The sequence below is a fragment of the Panthera uncia genome, chromosome C2 (genome assembly GCF_023721935.1).
Source record: "Panthera uncia isolate 11264 chromosome C2, Puncia_PCG_1.0, whole genome shotgun sequence".
Taxonomy (NCBI): Eukaryota; Metazoa; Chordata; class Mammalia; order Carnivora; family Felidae; genus Panthera; species Panthera uncia.
In genome coordinates, this window is record NC_064810.1 from 65175845 (window position 1) to 65195954 (window position 20110).

At 42.2% G+C, this 20110-nt stretch overlaps 1 protein-coding gene across 1 annotated transcript in view; it reads right to left on the minus strand.

The window, feature by feature from the left end:
• Positions 1-5158: 5158 nt before the first annotated feature.
• Positions 5159-20110, minus strand: part of HGD (homogentisate 1,2-dioxygenase) — a 43020-nt gene continuing 28068 nt past the window's right edge. Inside the window, exons 10-14 of the mRNA XM_049628236.1 lie at positions 18312-18436; positions 15800-15904; positions 13185-13311; positions 8474-8655; positions 5159-5376 (exon numbers count right to left, since the gene is read on the minus strand). Coding sequence (XP_049484193.1) covers positions 5227-5376; positions 8474-8655; positions 13185-13311; positions 15800-15904; positions 18312-18436 — 689 coding nt within the window. The 3' untranslated portion in view covers positions 5159-5226. The remainder of the gene's footprint in view (positions 5377-8473; positions 8656-13184; positions 13312-15799; positions 15905-18311; positions 18437-20110) is intronic.

Sequence of the window (20110 nt, forward strand, 5' to 3'; positions counted from 1 at the left end):
CCTGTTTCTCCACATCCTCTCCAGCATCTATAGTCTCCTGATTTCTTAAGGTAGTTTTCAAAACAGAGGTCCTCAGCCTTGCCTGTGCATTGGAATTGCTTGAGGAGTTTAAAAAAAAATTCTCATTTGGGGTAAGAATATACAATGGGAAAAAGACAATCCCTTCAACAAATGGTGCTGGACATTGTCAACAAATTGGACATGCTAAAGAATGAAACTGGACCACTTTCTTATACCATGCACAAATATAAACTCAAAATGGATTAAGGACCTAAATGTGAGACCTGAAACCATAAAAATCCTAGAAGAGAGCACAGGCAGTAATTTCTTTGACATCAGCTATAACACCATTTTTCTAGAAATGTCTCCCGAGGCAAGGGAAACAAAAGCAAAAATGGACTATTGGGACTACATCAAAATAAAAAATCTTCTGCACAGCAAAGGAAACAACCAACAAAATTAAGACAACCTACGGAGGGGTGTTTGGGTGGCTCAGCTGACTCTTGATTTTGGCTTAGGTCATTTTCTCATGGTTTGTGGGATCGAACCCCATGTCAGGATCTGTGCTGACAGCACAGAGCCTGCTTGGGATTCTCCTCTCACTCTATCTCTCAAAAAGAAATAAATAAACAATGACAAAAAAAACCACTTAAAAAAAAAAAGACAACCTATGGAATGGGAGAAGATATTTGCAAATGTCTTATCTGATAAAAGGTTAGTATCCAAAATATATAAAGAACCGATACAGGTCAACACCCAAAAAACAAATAATCCAATTAAGAAATGGACAGAAGACATGAACAGTCATCTCTCCAAAGAAGATATCCAGATAGCCAATAGACACATGAAAAGATGCTCAACATCACTTATCATCAGGGAAATACAAATATGAGATATCACCTCAAACCTGTTAGAATGGCTAAAATCAACAACACAAGAAACAAGTGCTGGTGAGGCTGTAGAGAAAAAGGGAACCCTGGTACACTGTTGGTGAGAATGTAAACTGGTACAACCAGTGTGGAAAACAATATGTAGGCTCCTCAAAAAGTTAGAAATAGAACTACCCTACAATCCAGTAATTGCACTACTAGGTATTTACCTAAAAAATAAGAAAACACTAATTTGAAAGGATATATGCACCCCTATGTTTACTGCAGCATTATTTACAATAGCCAAGATATGGAAGCAGTCCTAGTGTCCAATGATAGATGAATGGATAAAGAAGATGTAGTGTATATACAAAATGAAATATTATTCAGCCATAAAAAGGAATGAAGTCTTCCCATTTGCAATGACATGAAGGGAGCTAGAGAGTATAATGCTAAGTGAAGTAAGTCAGTCAGAGAAAGGCAAATCCCATAAGATTTCACTCCTATGTGGAATTTAAGAAACCAAACAAATGAACAAATAAAAAAATTAAAAAGACAAATTCAAAAACAGACTCTTAACTATAGAGAACAAACTGATGGTTACCAGGGGGAAGGAGGTGAAATAGGTGATGGGGTGGGGGGAGTAAGAGCACATTTATCATGATGAGCACTGAGTAATGTGTAGAATTGTTGAATCACTTTGTCATATACCTGAAACTAATATAACACTGTATGTTAACTTTATCAGAATGAAAATAAAAAACTTAAAACAAAAAAGAACTTAACAAAATTCATTGGCGCTCTATCCTCACTATTCCCAACTTAGTTGATCTGCGGTATACTCCAGGCACTTGGAGTTTTGGAAACTGCCAGGAGATCCAGTATACAGCTGAAGTTGAGGAACACTGTGGCTACAGCACGATTTCTCTACCTTGGCACCATTGACATTCAGCCCTGGCTAATTCTTTGTTCTGGGAGCCTGTCATGTGCACTACAGAATGTTTAGCAATGTCCCTAACCTTTATCTGCTAGATGCCAGTAGCACTTTCCTTAGTTGTGACAATCAAAAATGTCTCTAGACTTTGTCAGATGTCTTGGAGGAGACAAAACCCTACTGAGAATCACTGGTCTCGAGCCATTGCTGTTGTCCAAGCTACTGTGGAGACTTCTGTGAAAGAAGTTTCTCCAAAAGAAAAAAAAAAAAAAAGGGAAGGTTGGCTTCTATTTCACCCTCTCAGACAGGAAAATATATAATAATGCCAAGGGGATCAATCAGTCAGAAAACCCTCCTGCGATTTGAGGAGAACTAATCAGGGTGCTTTTTTTTTTTTTAAAGAATTTTTATTTCTCAGTAAAGAGATGGTATATTTCTTCAGGAGTGTGGTAGAGGAAGGTATTTTTGAGAATGGGGAGTTAAGGAAAGGATACAGATCTTTCTAGCTGATCTGAAGCACAACAGAAGGAAACTAAATCTTTTTTTAATTAGCATGAACAGCCTGGCCTGGGGGAAATATTGTCTCTTGCTGAGGAGTTGCTGCCAACAAGATAAAGTGGAGGAGATAAAGCACAAGGGCTCGGACTGGATGGATGTAAATGCTGAACGTTTCTTCAGTTCTAGGGAGGCTTGCCACCAAACTGGTGATGGAGTGAACAGAAATAGATGAGAGTCTGGGTTCATGGTTAAAAGCAGAGTTAGAAGAGCTCGTTCTGGAAAGACTGGAGTTTGGGAATAAACTATTTGAGTGGTTGTCTTAGTTTGGGTCATCTGAGAGAAGAGCTCAGGAAGCACCACAGGACAGTGGGGAAAGGAGGGGAGGGAAGCTAATAAGAAGTACATTATTGGGCTTTGCCACCATGGGCAGTGGAGCTTAATCCTTCTGGAAGTTGCAAGGGCCAGGGCTGAGCACAAGCCTCAGAGGTGTGGGCCAAGAGAGCTGGCATGTTTATCCATGAATTCCCATTTGTCACTGGTTGATGGCTGTGCTTAGGGCCACACAATCCCAGCAGTTTTTTTGGGTTTTGGTTTGGTCGTCGGGCAGAGTTGCCAATGTGGTGCAGGCAACTAGAAGCGGCTGGTCAGCACTGGATGGTTCTTGCAGGTGGGATATAGGTGGGCCACTAGCAACTTCTGCCATAGTGGTCAGTTTCAAAAATTTATTTAAAGGTATTAACTGCTTTGCTAATTAACAATGTTTAATTTTTAATAAAAATGTCTAATATAAAGACAAGGAACATCAGGAAGGCACACTGACCTCTGTCATCCTCAAAGATACCCACCTTACTGTTTGAGACCATGAGATATCACTGCCAGAAGCCTACCCATCATTTTGGCCCTGTCCTCAACTCCTCCTTCCCTCACCCCTTGCATACAGATCCCTAGCACCGTCTTTCAGGTCTACTCCAAAGCACTCAGGAATTTATTCACTTCTGTCTCTGCTGCCACTTCATTAGTCCAGGACAGTGCTGTCTTTTGCCTGGACTATTGCAATGGCCTGCTCCTGGGCTCCCCACACTAGCTTTTCTTTTAGTTCCTTGAACCCACCAGGCTTTTATTTTGGAATGCTCCTCCCCTCTACCACACCCCAGCCCAACCCTACCCTTCCAATGATTTGCTTCTTCCTATCTTTTAGGTTTGGCTGTCATTTCTTCATTGAAGATCTCTTTTAAAGAATGATCTCCCCTCCCCATCTGCTATTCCTATCTCAGTTCCTGTTTGTTTTGTTTTGGCATGTTTCACAATTTATAATTATTTTGTTTGTTTATTTCATCAGTCTCCCTCTTAGAATGTAACCTCTGTCAGGGTGAGAACCATATGTATCTCCTGGACCACCATATCCCTCATAGAGTTGCCAGATTTATCAAATAAAAATACAGGTTTCTGGGGCAACTGGGTGGCTCAGTCGGTTAAGCATCCAACTCTTGATTTCAGCTCAAGTCATGATCTTCTGATTTGTGGGATTGAGCCCTGCATTGGGCTCCGCACTGACAGCCTGGAGCCTGCTTGAGATTCTCTCTCTTTGTCTCTCTCTGCCCTTCCCAGGCTCATTCTCTCTCTTTCTCTCTCTCTCAATAAATAAATAAACTTAAAAAAAAAGACAGGTTTCCATGTCCACTCTTGTACTAAAAATTATTCAGGGTTTAAATGAAATTCAAATTTACCTGGGCATCTTTTGTTTTATTTGGCAGCCCTGGTTCCTAGGCCCTGGTACATAGCTGACTCTCACTACCTGTTGTTAAACAAAAACTTAGTAGCAGCATATCAAAATTGATACTTGGGCAACACAGAGGAGAGAATGTGCTAAAACTATAGAACTAGAGTGGTGAAAAATACACTTGCCATTCTTGTCTGTTCTGATTTGCCTGTTTTCTCTCTCCAAGAGAACCTAATCAGCTCACCCCAGAGTCTTGGACAGCCCAGTCCTTGGGAGGGATGCTGGCCACAGGAAGGGAGCTGTTGGGCATAGTGTTTGTATACCGCACTGCCTCATTTTTGCTGTGGTTCTGTGCTGGGAACTTGATCTTCTTTGGTTCTGGTGTCCCCAGACTGTGAGCTTGCTAAGGGGAGAGATGACTTCTTCCTTCTCAATCACTCACCCCCAGGGACTCACTCTGTAGATGACACGTAGCAAGGACTCATTGAATGGCTGTCAAGTGGTATGATCAATGAATGAATAGTAGGGGGGCTAACCACTCTGGTTTGACCGGGCCTGAGGGTTTCATGAGATATGGGGTTTTCAGTGGAAAAAACAGGACTGCTGGTCTCCTCACTGAATGATGCTCACTCTTGGTGCCTGGGCTTCTTGTCCACAACCAACTATACTGGCTGCTACATGACTATCATAATTAGCCTGCTGTTCTGGCTGCCCATCTGTTTTAGGAAGACACTGGATGTTTGGAGCTCTGCTGACCCCCTGTGCTTCCCTATGCCTGGGACCTTGGCCTTGGCTTCAGCCTCAGTTCATGGTCCCTATGTTGGCCTGTCCTTCCTTGTGGTCTGCGGTAAACACCCTGGATTTGCACTCCTGGAATAAGGGCATCCAGGCAAACTCATGTGAAGACACTCTTGATCTTGAGCCAATCTCATGGACTGCCCCCAGTCCTGGCCACTATAGGTGTGTCTCATCACGACCTGATTATGACCAATTGCTACTTCCACAGAATACCAGTGAAGTATTTATTGAGGAATTAAGCTGACATAGAACTTTCCAAAAACATTTCTACAAATGTCTGAGTTATTTGCCTGTGAAAAAGTGAGTTCTCATTTTAACCGACCCCCTCCCCCATACTGCCAGAAGGCATGATATTCTAAACAAAACCACACAAATCCATTCTCAATTATGATAGCACTGCTTCAGTCTCAGTTAGGTCCTGCTGGGTTCCTGGAATTGGGAGTGAAGTGGCTCTTGAGAGGTTCCCAGCACTTGTAGTAATTCTCATCCAAACAATTAGAGGTCTTGAGCCCCCACTTGGTGACGGCCATACTTAGAGAAGACTCAAACATAAATGCCTGTAGGAAATGGGGGAGGGGACAAAAAAGAAGTGAGGTGGATAATAAAATACATTTGATTAGATGTCAAGAGAAAAGATGTAGGTAGGCAGAATCTTTGAATAATGAATCATGTGTGCTAGCAGGGTGAGGACAACAGGCTCACACCTTGGGTTCTGGCTCCAGCCCTACCACTTCTAGGCGAGTGATACCTGGTGCAAGACCCTTACCTTCTCCGAGCTCCAAGTTTCATTCTATACAATGGAATTGGGCATGTAAGCATCACATTGTCCTTGCAGCATTATGGAGCTAAATATGCTAGATCCAAGGGCAGAGGTGGAAGAGTTTTAGGAATATTCATCTTCTTAGGAGCCATCACTTACTGTGGCTAAGTCCCTGTGGGGGGGCCATAACCCCCATTTTTGCAGAGGAGGAAACTGGCTCAAAGCTGGAAGTGGCTTGTCTTAAGCGATAGTAACGAGGTGGCAGAGCTGAGATTTGAGTTTTGTTCTTAAGGACTCTGACCAGGAGATGGCCTGGGAAAAGGAGAAGGAGGTAAAGAGAGAGTGAGGAGGAAGAGATGGAGGAGGAGGAAGAGGTGGAGGAGGAGGAAGAGGTGGAGGAGGAGGAGGAGGAGGGAAGGAGGAGGTAGGACTGACTGTAGTACTTTTAAAAAACCTATCCCAGAAGACTGAATGGTTGATGTCCCTCTGTGTTCGGGAGGTTTTTGTCCCCAACAGAAAGTATATGCAAGTGCTCTGTGCAGCTTAGATATTCTAGCTTCACCAATTGCTGATTTCCCTACCATTGTGGCTTTTAAAAATAAAACAAAAACAAAATAAAACCCTACAATTCTTATGTGTTCACATTATTGGAAATTTTAAAAATATAGATGGACAAAAGGAAGATAAAAGTTGGGTCACAACCCAGAGAACCCATGTTAATGTTTGGTATCTAATATACATTAGCTTCAGGGAGATGATTGTCCCTGCCTGACTTCTCACCACAGGCTTGATATGAGGACCGTTATCAGATTGTGTGGAACTACCGTGCACATTATAAAGCACTATTCAGATATAAGGTTGTTATTACGGTCGTTCTTGTCTGTTGTTGCCTCTTTGCTGCCTGCTTCTTAAGAAGCTTGCTGTCTGAACGGAGTAACAAAACCCCATCCCAGCTGAGTTATGAAGACGGTATTATACAAAGTTCATTTATTCCAAACTGGAATAAGGATGAGGTGTATAGATAGGCCTGGGTCCCAATTATATAATGGAAAATGGTGATGGAGACCCAAAGTTAGGTCTACGTAAAGTGCTGGACCCTCCCCTGCCAGGTAGTCTGAGCTGTCTGGCTACTCAAGGCCTCCCCTGCCCTTAATCCCTTACATAGGAGAGTTCTTTCTGGCTAGTGCTCCAGGCCCTATGCATTTCCCAGAGTCTTGTTCCTCATAAAAACAGCTCTGTCCTTGCCTCATTGATGTAGAACAGTGGTCCCTGATAACACTGACATCCAAAGCCAAGCTGGGCACCAAAGGTTACTGAGTGGCAAGTGTGGGGTAGCCCATGTACCTCAAAGAGCCCTTGGCTTATTTTTTTATTTTTTATTTTATTTTTATTTTTTGAGAGATCAGGGAGGGGAAGAGGGAGAGAGAAAGAATCTCAAGCAGGCTCCACGCTCAGTGCATAGCCCAAGATGGGGCTCAATCTCACAACCCTGAGATCATGACCTGAGCCAAAATCAAGAGTCAGAGACGCCCAACTGACTGAGCCACCCAGGCACCCCTGGAAGCAATATCTTAATTGAGATTGTCAAACCACATCTCAAAGAGATGTAGAGTTCCATAGAAATTTTGCAAAGGCCTTTGGAAAGGGAAAGAGAGCCAAGGTCAAGCAGATGGGACTCTGCACCCTCCCCTTGCAGATCAGCTCTATCAGCTCTGGTCCTGGAACTGTTCAATGCAAACTGCATTGGACAGAGAGACAGATAATGCTGTCTGTTTGCAAGCTGGGCATGGAGTCAGGAAGGACTGTGCTATTGATTTTAAAGTCAGGTAGCATTGAAGGCATTTGTTTAAAAATGTAAAGCAAATTTGCATATGACTTAACATAAAATTACTCCTTGTGGTCCATAAACTCCACCTCCAAGAATGCAAAAATAAAGTAAAACTAAGTACCGCAGCCAACTGCAATTGTGTTCAGCCTCAATGTTTATAGCTTGACACAGGAAGAACGCAAAACAGATTTTAAATCCCATCAATTTCATCCCATGCCAAAGGAGAGCAAAAGAAAATGAGAAAACAGCTGAGAACTGCTTCTTACAAGCCCTGACTATAGTGAGGCAAAGGCTTTCTGATCCTCCTTGGCTTGAGAATTCCACTGAAGGTGACATCCTGCATCCCTGGGTACTGTGGCCCTAGAGAATTACCTCAAAAAGCAGGAGATGATTCTGAGACACAGCATATATACTCTGGGCTGCATACAGATAAGAGAAGACCTATTACATAGTATTAATAATATTCCTTTATATTTGAACAGTGCTGGACAGTCCGTAAGGTTAAATACAGCCACCTGCTGGGATGAATACCACACCCATTCTACAGATGGGGGAAAGTGAAGCACAGAGAAGTTAAGTAACTTATTCAGGGTTTGTAGGAACTAAGAGCTAGGATTTTTTTTAAGCTTATTTTTATTTATTTTGAGAGAGAAATAGAGAGCAATCAGGGGAGGGGCAGAGAGAGAGGGAGACTGAATCCCAAGCAGGCTCTGCACTGTTAGCGCAGAGCCCAGTGTGGGACTTGAATTCATGAACTGTGAGATTGTACCTGAGCCAAAATCAAGATTTGGACATTTAACCTACTAAGCCTTTCGGGTGTCCCCAATGAGCTAGGATTTGATCCCAGGTCTGATGCAAGTCCGAATATCTTTCTACCCTACCACATCAGAAGTCTAGTATACATTTAGGGGTATGTACATACACACACGGGCATATACACACAGAGAGACACACACTCTCCTCTCCTGACTCCTCTCTGACGTTGGAGAAATACAAAAGCAGCTACTCCTCTCAACAAGGTTGGGGACCCCCAAGGCTGCCAGAGCCTGGCATTTAACTTGCTTACCATGGTGCCATCAGCAATCCTCTCGGGTGCCAGCTTGGCTTTGCTGGCCTTCTCAAAGCAGTCAGCATCAGGCCCGTGGGGGGTCATTGAGCTGTGCAGGCTGCCTCCTCCTGGCAGGAATCCACCTTGCTTTGCCTCATAGTGACCTTTGATAAGTCCCATGAATTCACTCATGCAGTTCCCTAGGAGGGTTGAAATAGTATTATTTTAATGTTTATTCATTTTTGAGAGATGGAGAGAGACAGAGCATGGGTGAGGGAGACACAGAGAGAGAGGGAGACACAGAATCTGAAGCAGGCTCCAGGTTCTGAGCTGTCAGCACAGAGCCCGATGCAGGGCTTGAACCTATGGACCATGGGATCGTAACCTGAGCTGAAGTTGGACGCTTAACCAACTGAGCCACCCAGGCACCCCTGAAATAATATTATTTTAATTATCTAAGGCAAAACCTGTAAAATACCAAGACCTCTCAAGCATTTTTTCTGTGCACTGCCAAGAAGATAGGAGAATATGATACATTTTTTAGGATTACTAAAGAATACAGAGGCAGGAGGAACCCACAAAACATTCATTAATGTGGAACCCTTGGTAGGCAAAACTCTACTTGATGGCCATGTGGATTGTCAGAGATCTTAAGTTCCATTGCCTGAAACAAATGATGTTGAATATAAAGAAAATCATAGCCAGACGATTTTAATAAAAATTAAAATGAAAGTAATAATAAAGAATAGATGTACTCTGTCATCTAGGCTTATAAACCCCATATTAAAATGATCTTCTTTCCCACATCTTATCTAATCCTCCTCCAAATAGCCCCACAGTAGTACATGGTATCACCATATTTCTGGTTCCCAATCCAGAAAACTGAGATGGAGTGTGTGTGTGTGTGTGTGTGTGTGTGTGTATGTGTGTGTGTTGATGGAAGGGTCATATAATGGAAAGAACGCTGGACTTGGAGTCTATTATCAAATGATAATCCATGTGAAAGGATCTTAGTATCTGTAAAAAACAGTCCATAAATGCTATATAGTCTAACAAATACTATCTTCTGTAGCTGAATCTACCATCTTATTTTCCACTCTCCAAAATGCCTCTGAGATTCATTCTTTTCTATTTCCATTGATATTCTCTTTATAGAATCCTAAAATTTTTAAATTGGAAAGGATCACTACTTCTACTCAGTACAGAAGAATATTCTATGTCATTCCTGGCATTACTTCTTGGGTCTGCCTGCATGCCTCCTGTGAATGGAAGCTTTCTACTCAATAAAGCAGTCTACCATATTATTGAAAAGCTCTGGGTGTTAGAAAGTTCTCTCATATTAAATGGAAATTTGCTTTAATATAAGTATGTTGGTTTTGTGCTTTCGGGAGTCAAAAAATTTGACAAAAAAAATCACCATGTGCCTACTATTTCAATCATGTTTCTATTGAAATAAACCTCTTTATTGGAACAGCAACATATTTAGAGCAAGAATTAAAGAAATACAACACCTGAGCAAATTTAAGTGTCTTTCTATCCATTCACCCATCTACCCATCCATCTGTCCATTCTCCACCCCATCTGTCTACTGATCCATCCATCCCACAGATGTAATTGAACACTCTGCTAAGTTCTGTGATTGAGTAAGAAATAGCCCCTTTAAAGTTACTTTCATAGTCCCTTCTGTGACAGTGCCGAGAGTGAAGATCATGAGCAGAGCAGAGAGCTATGACATTGGCAACCCTTGCAAAGCTGGACATTGGCATGATAAGTTCCTTACATGTGAAGTATAATCAAGTGCCAAAATATTTCTGTCATTGACTAGGCAGTCATTTTTATCCTGCCTAGGAAACAAAATCTGCTGCAGGCACACGTAGAAAAGGTAAGACCCGAATCATAGCTCTACTCATTTTTCCATGAAGCAGAAAGAGAGGAAAAGAAGCAACTGTAAGCATAAAGTGTCTATATTTTAAAAGCAGGTCTGCTCATGACTTAAATGTGCTGTCACACTCCTCAATCTAGTATGTGTCCTCAGAGTCACCTTCATGGCTTAATTTTAAGAAGAGAGCAATACAGAATTCAGCTTTGATCTGAATATGAATTTAGGTAGCAACGACTTTGGTGATGACATTTCTATATCATTTTCTATATTTCAAAGGGCAGGGGAGGGTAGACCTTGCCTCTCTGATTAATGCTGAATCCAGTTGACTAAAGTACATTAAGATGACTGGAGGCAATATTTCTACAGAAATAATTCTTCACTTCTCCTATAAAGTCACATCAAAGTAGCAAAGATTTTGATAATATTGCTAAAGCAATAGTTGTAATATATCTGGAAAAAATAATTTCTAACTTGGGGTTCTGTGTTTTTTCCAACTAAATCAGGCAACCATACCTTTCTGTTATCAATCTATCCTGGCCAAATGTACTTGAGAGACTTTTAAAAAATTATAAGAGGCATTTCACAAGGTTGTTTGTTTCAGGCAGGCTGAACTACAAGCTCAAGTCTAGGAGTGGCTGGAGAGCTGTAGCACAACAGCAAACTTGTCTAAGTTAGACAGTTCTATTATCCTTCTCTCTGGGTAGGGAGGTAAGCCACAGGCCAGTGTTTCTCAACATGTGGCCTGTAGACCTTCTGCATCAGAAGGTCTTGCTGCCTTGCTAATTCAAAATGCAGATTCTGAGGTTCTACCTCAGAACCAACTAATTATACTCTCCAAGAGTGGGTGCTGGGGATACATTTTTTTAAGAGTCATTCTAAGTGATTTTTATCTCCCTAATATTCTCAAAGTGTGGTTCCTGGAACAGCAGCATCAGCATCACATGGGGACCTATTACAAAGGCAAATTCTCAGGCCCCACCCTGGACCTTACTAAAACAGAAATTCTGAAGGTGGGGCCCAAGAATCTGTTTTAATAAGCCTTCCAGGTGACACTGACATATATGAAAATTTGAAAACTACCATCTCAGGTACATAGAGGTACATAGCAGCCTCAAAACAAGAACTCTGTGAAATAGTGAATTATCAAGAGCTAGCATGTGAGGTACAGGCTAAGCTAAAGCAGTTCTCCTGGACAGCAGGTCTTCTAGGGGACTGATTTCCAGAACAGTCAGGGCCTATGATGGGCTTGATACTCTTCAGAAAAGATGATAGTTTATTTTGACTCTATTGACAAAGTAGTATCTTTGTGGTGGTAACTGATTGTATCCTTTTCTCCACCATAATGATGTCACCTGAAAAAGGTGGTGCTGGAATTAGACCATAAAATGGCTTTCTTCCATCCTTAGGGCCCTACTTCTCCACCTTTTATAAATGCCTAAATTACCCATTCAGTGCACTGTTATATCTTGTTGAGCTGGGGCACCTGAGAGCTGGTACATATAGGGAGGAACCTTATATAGACAGAAAGCCCTGAGGTTGACGAAGGAAAGGGATTTATTTTTAAGAATGTTCCAGCTGTGGAGTGCCTGGATGGCTCAGTCGGTCAGGCACCTGATTCTTGACTTCGACTCAGGTCATGATCTCATGGTTTGTGGGTTAGAGCTCCATATAGGGCTCTGTTCTGAGGGCGCAGAGCCTGTTTGGGATTCACTCTCTCTGTGTTCGTTCCTCCCCCACTTGCTCTCTCTCTCTCAAAAATAAATAAACTTGAAAAAAAAAAGAATATTCTAGCTGAAATGTACCTCAGAGTCTTTTCAGAACTCTATGTACAGAAATGCAATCTCCAAGAAGTGGAATTGTACATTGACCTTTAGGTTGGATTTACAGCTAGCTATTGCACAAGTAAAAATGCCAACTTCATTAAATATAGCCATGAAATACCTTATTCATTCTTGGTGATGCATTTACTAATTAAATAAATGTTTATTAGATGCATATTGTATGTTGGGCACTGGGCTAGGCACATGAGTTACTGGTAACGAGTGTATGTGTGCTCTGGCACACATTTAATTCAATTAAACCCTGACTCGACCACTTAACTAGATGTGGGGCCTTGAGCAAGTTACTCAATCTTTCCAAATTACTTAATCCTTTATGCCTCAATTTCACCTTCTGAAAAAAAGGGAATAATGATATTACCTCCCTCTTACAACTGTTTTGAGGATTAAGTGGGTTAATTCTTATAAGGAACGTATAGCCATGGAAAATGGTTAATAATTGTTAGCTGCTAGTAATAATATTAATAAAATAAAAATAATAGATTTAGTAAGTTCTGTTCTAGGTAACTAATACTCCACAGAAACTGCTTCCAGAATGGAGTCCATTTCCTAGTGTGCACGGCAGTCTGTTTCATCCCACCAAAATAATTGGAGAAGGCACATTTCCTGGCTCTCGAACCAGACTTAGATCAAGAGCTTTCCAAAAACAACAAAGTTACCAACCACATCCCACCATTCTCCCTCCCCTAAAAAGAAGGGTCTGAGATGTAAAGAAACGTCTTGCTTCACACTTTATCCGCCTTTCTGCCTCTCCTCAGGGCCAGGGAAACTGGGCTGTAGGCATTAATTACTTCTTTCTCAGAGTCAACACATCACTGCCATCTCCATCTGTGGTGTTTCAGCCGCTACAAGTCTGAGGAGCAGCACTGGGTCTCAGGAGGCAGGATCCTGAAAGCCAGCCAGAGCATGGTGTCTGGAAACTCCTTGGTGGTATTCCCAATGGGTAATAAGGTTCACTGCTTTGCTATCTGTTTGGTTTCCAATGTGGCTTGGGAAAAGAGAGACTTACTGTGGTAATAAGGAGGCCTGAAGGTCTTATCGGCAACCCCCCATCGAGGTGGGAAGATGACAAAATCAGCGACAGCCACCCCAGGGCGGACAGACTTGGCGGTCAATACTGTGAAGATGGATGGGTCCTGTGAAAGCACAAGGAGACACTGAGCCCACGATGGAAAGGAGGCGGCTGGACAATGGCACATGTGTCCCCACACTGGAAGGGCTTTCCAAGTTGATGCTCTAAATTCTGATCAAACCACACAGGCCAGGCTAAGTGTTCTGGGCTTATTGATGAGGTGCAGTAATCACTCATCTGACTTTCCCCTCTTGCTGTGCATGAAGCAAAATGAATTAATACCAGCTAAGAAGACTTGGAACTGCTTTCTCATCCTGCTGAGCCCCCATTTCATGCAAATATTACCATGAGGGTCTGAGAACCAGTCGTGTCTGCCTCTCAACCTCAGGTCAGGGTGAAGAGCTGGGATGTGCTGCAGGGAGTTCTTGGCAGAATAGATGCTCAGAGTGAGGTTGAAACAGCAATAAAATAGTATCTAGCTTTTGGTATAAATGTAGAATGTGCTTCTCTTTGGGGGCCTCGCAGAGATTCCAGATGCCATCTTCATTGCTTTCTTACCCCTGTTTGATTCTCAGGTCTAAAATCCACCACTTACATCACTAGTTTGGACGGTGGTAGTGTTGAGGGAAACAATATTGTGATTTTAAAAGAACTTTAGAATCTGTCAGTGGAAAGATTGAGATTCAATTTAATTGAAATCAATGGTCACGTTTGCTTTCACATGCCATTCTAGGGTCTGGGATTTAAAGATGGTTGAGATCTATCTATTCCTTGCCCCTTTAGCATTACTAGTGGTGGTAGTGGTGGGGGGGGGTTGCTGAAGGAGTCATAAAACAGGTGCATGAACAACTAATCCTAGCAAGGTGCCAAGGATAATCTCACTTTATAAGTAGAAATCCAAGGGAGTATAGAGAGTGCCTGCCTACCTGAGAAGATCAGGGGAGGCTTCGAAGAGGAGGTGATATTTGAGGAAGGTCCTGAGGAATGAAAGGAGAAAGAAAGAAAAAGGAGGGAGGCAGGAAAGAGAGGAAAAGGCATTTGAAGCATAGAAAACAAGAAATACATCAAAGTGCACAGAGATTTTGTCAAGAGGCAAGAAAGCATTGCCAGGGTGCACTGGCAAAGGGAAGAGGGGCTAAGAGTTGATACTGGAAAAAGGAGTCCAGGGCCAGATGGTGGAGAACATCAGATACCATGCTTCAGAGCTCAGATGATCCTAAACCACAGGGAGGCTGAAAAGGTTTTCTAATGCAGTGGTAGAATAACCAGACCTGAATTTTGGCTTATCGATAAGGTGCAGTAATCACTCATCTGACTTTCCCCGCTTGCTGTGCATGAAGCAAAATGAATTAACACCAGCTAATTTTGGAAAAAATCAATGATCATGTTTGCTTTCACATGCCATTCTAGGGTCTGGGATTCAAAGATGGTTGAGATTTATCTATTCCTTGCCCCTTTAGCATTGCTAGTGGTGGTAGTGGTGGTGGGGGGTGCTGAAGGAGTCATAAAATAGGATTTTGGAAAAATTTTGGAAAAATAACTGTGGCAGCAGCACAGAGATTGAAACTATGCAAAGGCAAGCCAAAAACCCAACCCTATTGCCGTGAGACTTTAAACTTCATCCGTCATGAGAAATGATCTGAAACTGTTAAAGAAAAGGTAGTGAGGCCCAAATAAAGCTCTATCAGTGTCTCAGCGTCCTTTTTCATGCTGTTTTGGTCTTGATGCCTCATTTTCTTTTCCCTTTTGGTTTTGTTACGAGTTGTTGCTCTTCAGAAAGGTAGTTTTGTCCCCCTAGAGATAAACTGAACTGGCTCAGAGTAATCTTCCTGTCTCTGGTTCTCTGGCTTCTGCTCTAATTATCCCGTCAGCTTGTGGGTTAAGTTAATCTATTATGAACCAGGCTGCAAAATGAACTTTCCCCCAGGATCTCAGAGCTAGCACTTTATCACGAATGTGGGGCCTTGGGAGCTTGCCCTGTAGACCAGGGACCTATTTGTGGGCCTCTAATTGAGTGAAAAATATGACCAAGTTCACTTTCTTTGGTTTAAATTCAAGCACTGAACATTCTGAGGAACTTTAGAAGAGGGTTGTCTGCTCCATCACTGCTGAAAACAGCCAGGAGTAGAGGAACTGGAATAGGCAGCTAGACCAAGCAGACTCAGCATTTGTAAGCAGGACAGAGAACTTTCCAAATCCAGAGATTTTCCTTTGTTATCACTTTATCACTAATATTAGCCTTTTCCAAGAAGAAACTAAGTTTTTAGCCATCTATTGGGGTTGCTGTGATCCTCTGTGTGAGAACCGGGCTGTGTTCAAGGATGAGTGTTACATGGAAGGCTTGGCTCTCCCACTAGCTTGTTATTTACTCCTTCACCAAAGCCTTGCTGTAGATGATTCAAATTCCTGTCAGCATAATGATGAATGACTATATCGTGGCCTTCCAAGGGTGACACTGGAAACGTTAAATCTGTGAACGTCAGGGGACTACTATGGACCCCTCCCATCCAAGGGCTACCCTATCTCCAGGCCCCTCCATGGTTCAGACTTACTGCGTGGTCAAAGGCCACTGAATTAATGACCATGAAGTTCTCCAGGTTGTACTTGTAGGGGGTGTAGTTCCCGTGCCAGGCCACAACGTTAAACGGGGAGACATCCTGATCACACAAACACAAAAAAAGCAGGAAAGGGTGATCTTAGTACTTAATGCTTTTGTAGCTGTGATTCCACAGTTTGTATTTGGCATCACTGTCTCTCCTGATTTGATTTTGTTCACACAATCTAATAATACCATCCTTTGGGAGAAGTATAACCCTGAATCATGTTGTGGTTGCTTCACGTGCCTACAGACTGTCCCTTGCTAAGCCACTAACCCTATTTTTCCAGTTCATAAGCTGCAGCTGCCTCAGATCACATGTGCAGCAGAAGCACAATGCATTCTCCAAGTAGTGCCTTTTCAACAATTTTTAACACAGTTGTGAGAATCTGCGAATGTCAGCAATTCTCAGACAATCTGGGCCACCGTCTGGGTTTCCCGGTGCACTTGCTGTGACTGCTCTCCAGGTAATTGCTGTCTAGAGGAGCTTCTGGTACATGCAGTGCCTGGGTTGGTAAGTGCAGGAGGGTGAGAAGGGATCTAAGAGTTCCCTTAGGACTCAAGGACTTGAGTTTCCAGAACAATCCTAAGGTGATGCTTCCTGGGCCTGACCTGGGGTAGGAGAGGATCAGTGCTCTGTTACAGGAAGGTAGTCCCCACTGTAGTTATGCATCTGTTCTGGAAATGGAACCCAATTCAGAATGTTCTAAAGACTTTACTGAGGGGACGACTCAGACAGATATGATTAGAGTTAAGTGAACTGACTAGAGATGGTGAGGTTTCTGAGTCTAGCAACAGTGGGAAGACATTGCCATTCCTAGGCCTGAAGGATATGGGAAGAAAATGCTGTTATAGGATTCAAGCAAGAGCTAGAACCATGAAGAAGGGGCTGTTCAGTGGTGTGGCGGTATATATTTAACAACTGCCTCTCTGGAAAAAATCAAAAAGCTCTGTTTTATAGCATTTGCTAATTTCTGGGGGTATAAATACTCTCACCATGATCATTTTTCATCTACTAATGTGATGTTGCTGAACACAAAGCTGGGAAGAATGTGTATATTAGCTCTTTCATGCCAGTATGAACTGGTTTCAGCACACCACTGAGGCTACCCAACAGGAGCTGAGATCATGGAGGGATGAAGTCCCAACTAGGGAAGAAGCAGGGGAAGAAAAACCCCAACTTGTCTTTCCTCTGGCCCTCCAATTTCCTGTGAGTATCTCTCACAGGTTGAACCCAACCTAAAGCCTAGGGAGCCCATATAGGTCAAGCTCTCAGGTGACAGATCGTGGCAGAGAAGGGATAATGGATCAATGTAGGAGCTCACACAAGGAATAACCAGCACAGAGTCCACTTGGGAAGTGGAAACCCATGGAGCTGCTGGCTGCCTCTAGAATGATGGCTCTCTCTCAACTGTATGTCAAAAATAATATGGGGAGCATGCTTAAAATGACTGAAGTTTTCCACACTCCGTTCCCAGAAGTTATCATTTTTGCTAGGCTGGAGTAACATCAAAGAACCTGCATTTTAAACAAGCCTCCCTCAGAATTTCTGATGCAAATGATCTCTGAACCACATTCTGAGAAATCCTGACCCAGACAATATGAAGGTGACAATGTGTCAATAAGGCAGGCAATTAACTCTCAGGGGTTAATTTTAAGTGCCAAACTAGTTGGCCTCTGCTGGTTAGCATACCCTCTAGATGCTGTCCAAGAAAAATAATATGCCTTGAAAAATATAAGCAATATGTCAAATGGGCAAAAATAATGCTAATAGATAATGGTAAACAGAAGAAATCTTTGGATTGCTTTGTTTATATGATTACTTTCTGCTAATATATATTCCATATATTAAGTAATAATATAATATATCTGATATATTATAGATTACATATTGTTATTATTTGTTAATATATCCCTAATAAGGGATAAGCCTTTGCTTGTCTTTGAGTTTACAAGGCTGTTGGTATAAACTAAGTCAAGCTAATGAACTGAGTTCTACTTGTTTTGTATCAGTCATGGCTTGTATTTGAAATATGGTGGCCATTGATAATATAAATATTGGGTGACCTGCTTGTTTACTTATTTCCCTTTTCAGAACAAACTATCCTGCCTGTATATTGTATTTTATACACCATTTATAGAGATCTACTATATTGCCAGGATTTTTATTGCTTGGTGAGTAGAAAGAGCATGACCTTTGGAGTCAAAGAGATATAGGTACTAATGCTTGTTCTGCCATTTACTATGGCATTTGGCAAATTATTTGTCATTCCCTTTTCATGACTATAAATGAGACAAATAGTACCTTATTTATAATTACTTAGTGGTATGGTAAAGATTAAAGAATATAATATATGTCAAGTACTTATAAAGATTAAAGAATATATGTCGAGTACTTAACACTGGCCTTAGCAATCAGTAGGTGCTTAATATTCCCTTCCTGTCTTCCAATCATCCTCTTACTTTACCTGTTTGGCAGCAAATAGCTTGCCCTGGTATTTATTAATCACAGTGTAGCCACCTGGCACTTGGCGATCTTCATACCAGGCAACGGGTATCAAAAAATCACGAGGATTGGCCAGGCCATTAGCTCCTAGAACACAGCAACCCAAAAGTCTTTTAGACACTTGTGAAATCATATAGGAAAGATGCCTACAGTTGCACAAAGAGAAAGGGCTCTCTTCCATGTCAAAAGCCATTCCATAATTTGTTTTCATTGTCCAAATGCTCATTGGAATCCTTTTTACCTTTTACCTCCTAAAAGGAAGGTAAAGGATTAGGAAAAAGATTAGGAAACATGATTAGTAAAAAGAATCATGAAAATCATCATCATCATCATCATCATCACCAGCATCACCTCCTAAAGTTGTAGAGTAAGTATGGCTTATCAACCATGTTACAGGCATTACTGCATCACTGCAGGTGAGGGGAGAGGATGAGGCTAGAAAAGAGGCAAAGGGAAAGTCTGGTAGAATACTAGAACTTCTCTGTTAAGAAAACCATGATGATTCTAGAACTCATCTACAGTCCTTGATCTCAGAAAGGAAGGGTTACATACTGTTGCCCCAGGCATGCCTCTGTTCCTCAGACAGAGCTCAGAATCAATCTGCAGAATTGCTCTCCAGCCTGACAAATCTGTCTGCCACTCAGGAAAAAAGTATTCAGGACTTGCCTGCTTACCTTTGCTTAGGAGCGAGTGTTCCCTCCAGAGAAGGAAAATAAATCAAAAGACCAAAAATAAAAAGTATAAGTGCAAAAACATAATTTAACTCTGAGAGGAGAGACCTGGGGAGTGTTTTATCATTTCCAGCTCCTGGGGTTAAAAAATATAAGCCCCCAGCTGGTTAGTAAATTATATATATTATCCAGAGGGTACGTGTTCCATGGAACCTGGAGGCTATGCTGGCTGTAGAGCAGCAGGAAGCCAGACTGAAGTGGGAAGAGCGGGTGGTGAGCAGGATGACAGACGGCCCACCGTGGCTCCAGCTGCCTCTCTGCTGCCTCCCACCTTCCTCTGACTATTTGGATCTCCCCAGGAGAGTGACCAGAAGGCACATGCTGGCCTGGCCTGTTTTGCTCTAAAAAAGCTGTTGACAAGGAAAGGAAGAACTGGGAGGTGTGGCCACCACCTTCAGCAAACATGCCAAAGATGAAACCAAGGGCCCATTTTCCAAGCCACTCCTTTCACTCCAAGAGATGTTTTGAGAACAACTCCTACCACCTTCACTTCTCTCCTGCATCTTCTGCCTCCAGTTTGCCAGAAGAATCGGGGGTGGGGACCTTGATTCACTTTTGAAAGTTTTAATCTGCCTCATAGAGGCTGTGGTTTCTAGCTCCTTCATAGCTCTGAGTTAACTGTGTAGATTTTGTGGAATGTGATGAGTAGGAATGTGAAGTTTGTAGACTATCCGCACTTCAGCCTGTGTCCCCTTTCCATAGGCATATAGCCCTTGTTATAGCTTTTCTCTACTTTATCGTCTACACACACCCTATTGACTTAAGAAGATGATCTCCCTCCTATTCACAAAGCTCATTCCCACATGTATGTTTTTGCTTAAGCTGTTCCCTTTCCTTTTATTTTTCCTCAACTCTTTGTCAAGGATTAATCAAATCTCATGTCTTCTGTAAAGCTGTTCCTGGTGACTTGGCCCCCCAGTAACCCAAACTTCTACATCCTTCAGGATATACACTGTATAACCAGAAATCTATTTTACATTGTCTGCTCTTCAACGGTCTATATACTACTCTAGAGAGAGATTTAGAACAT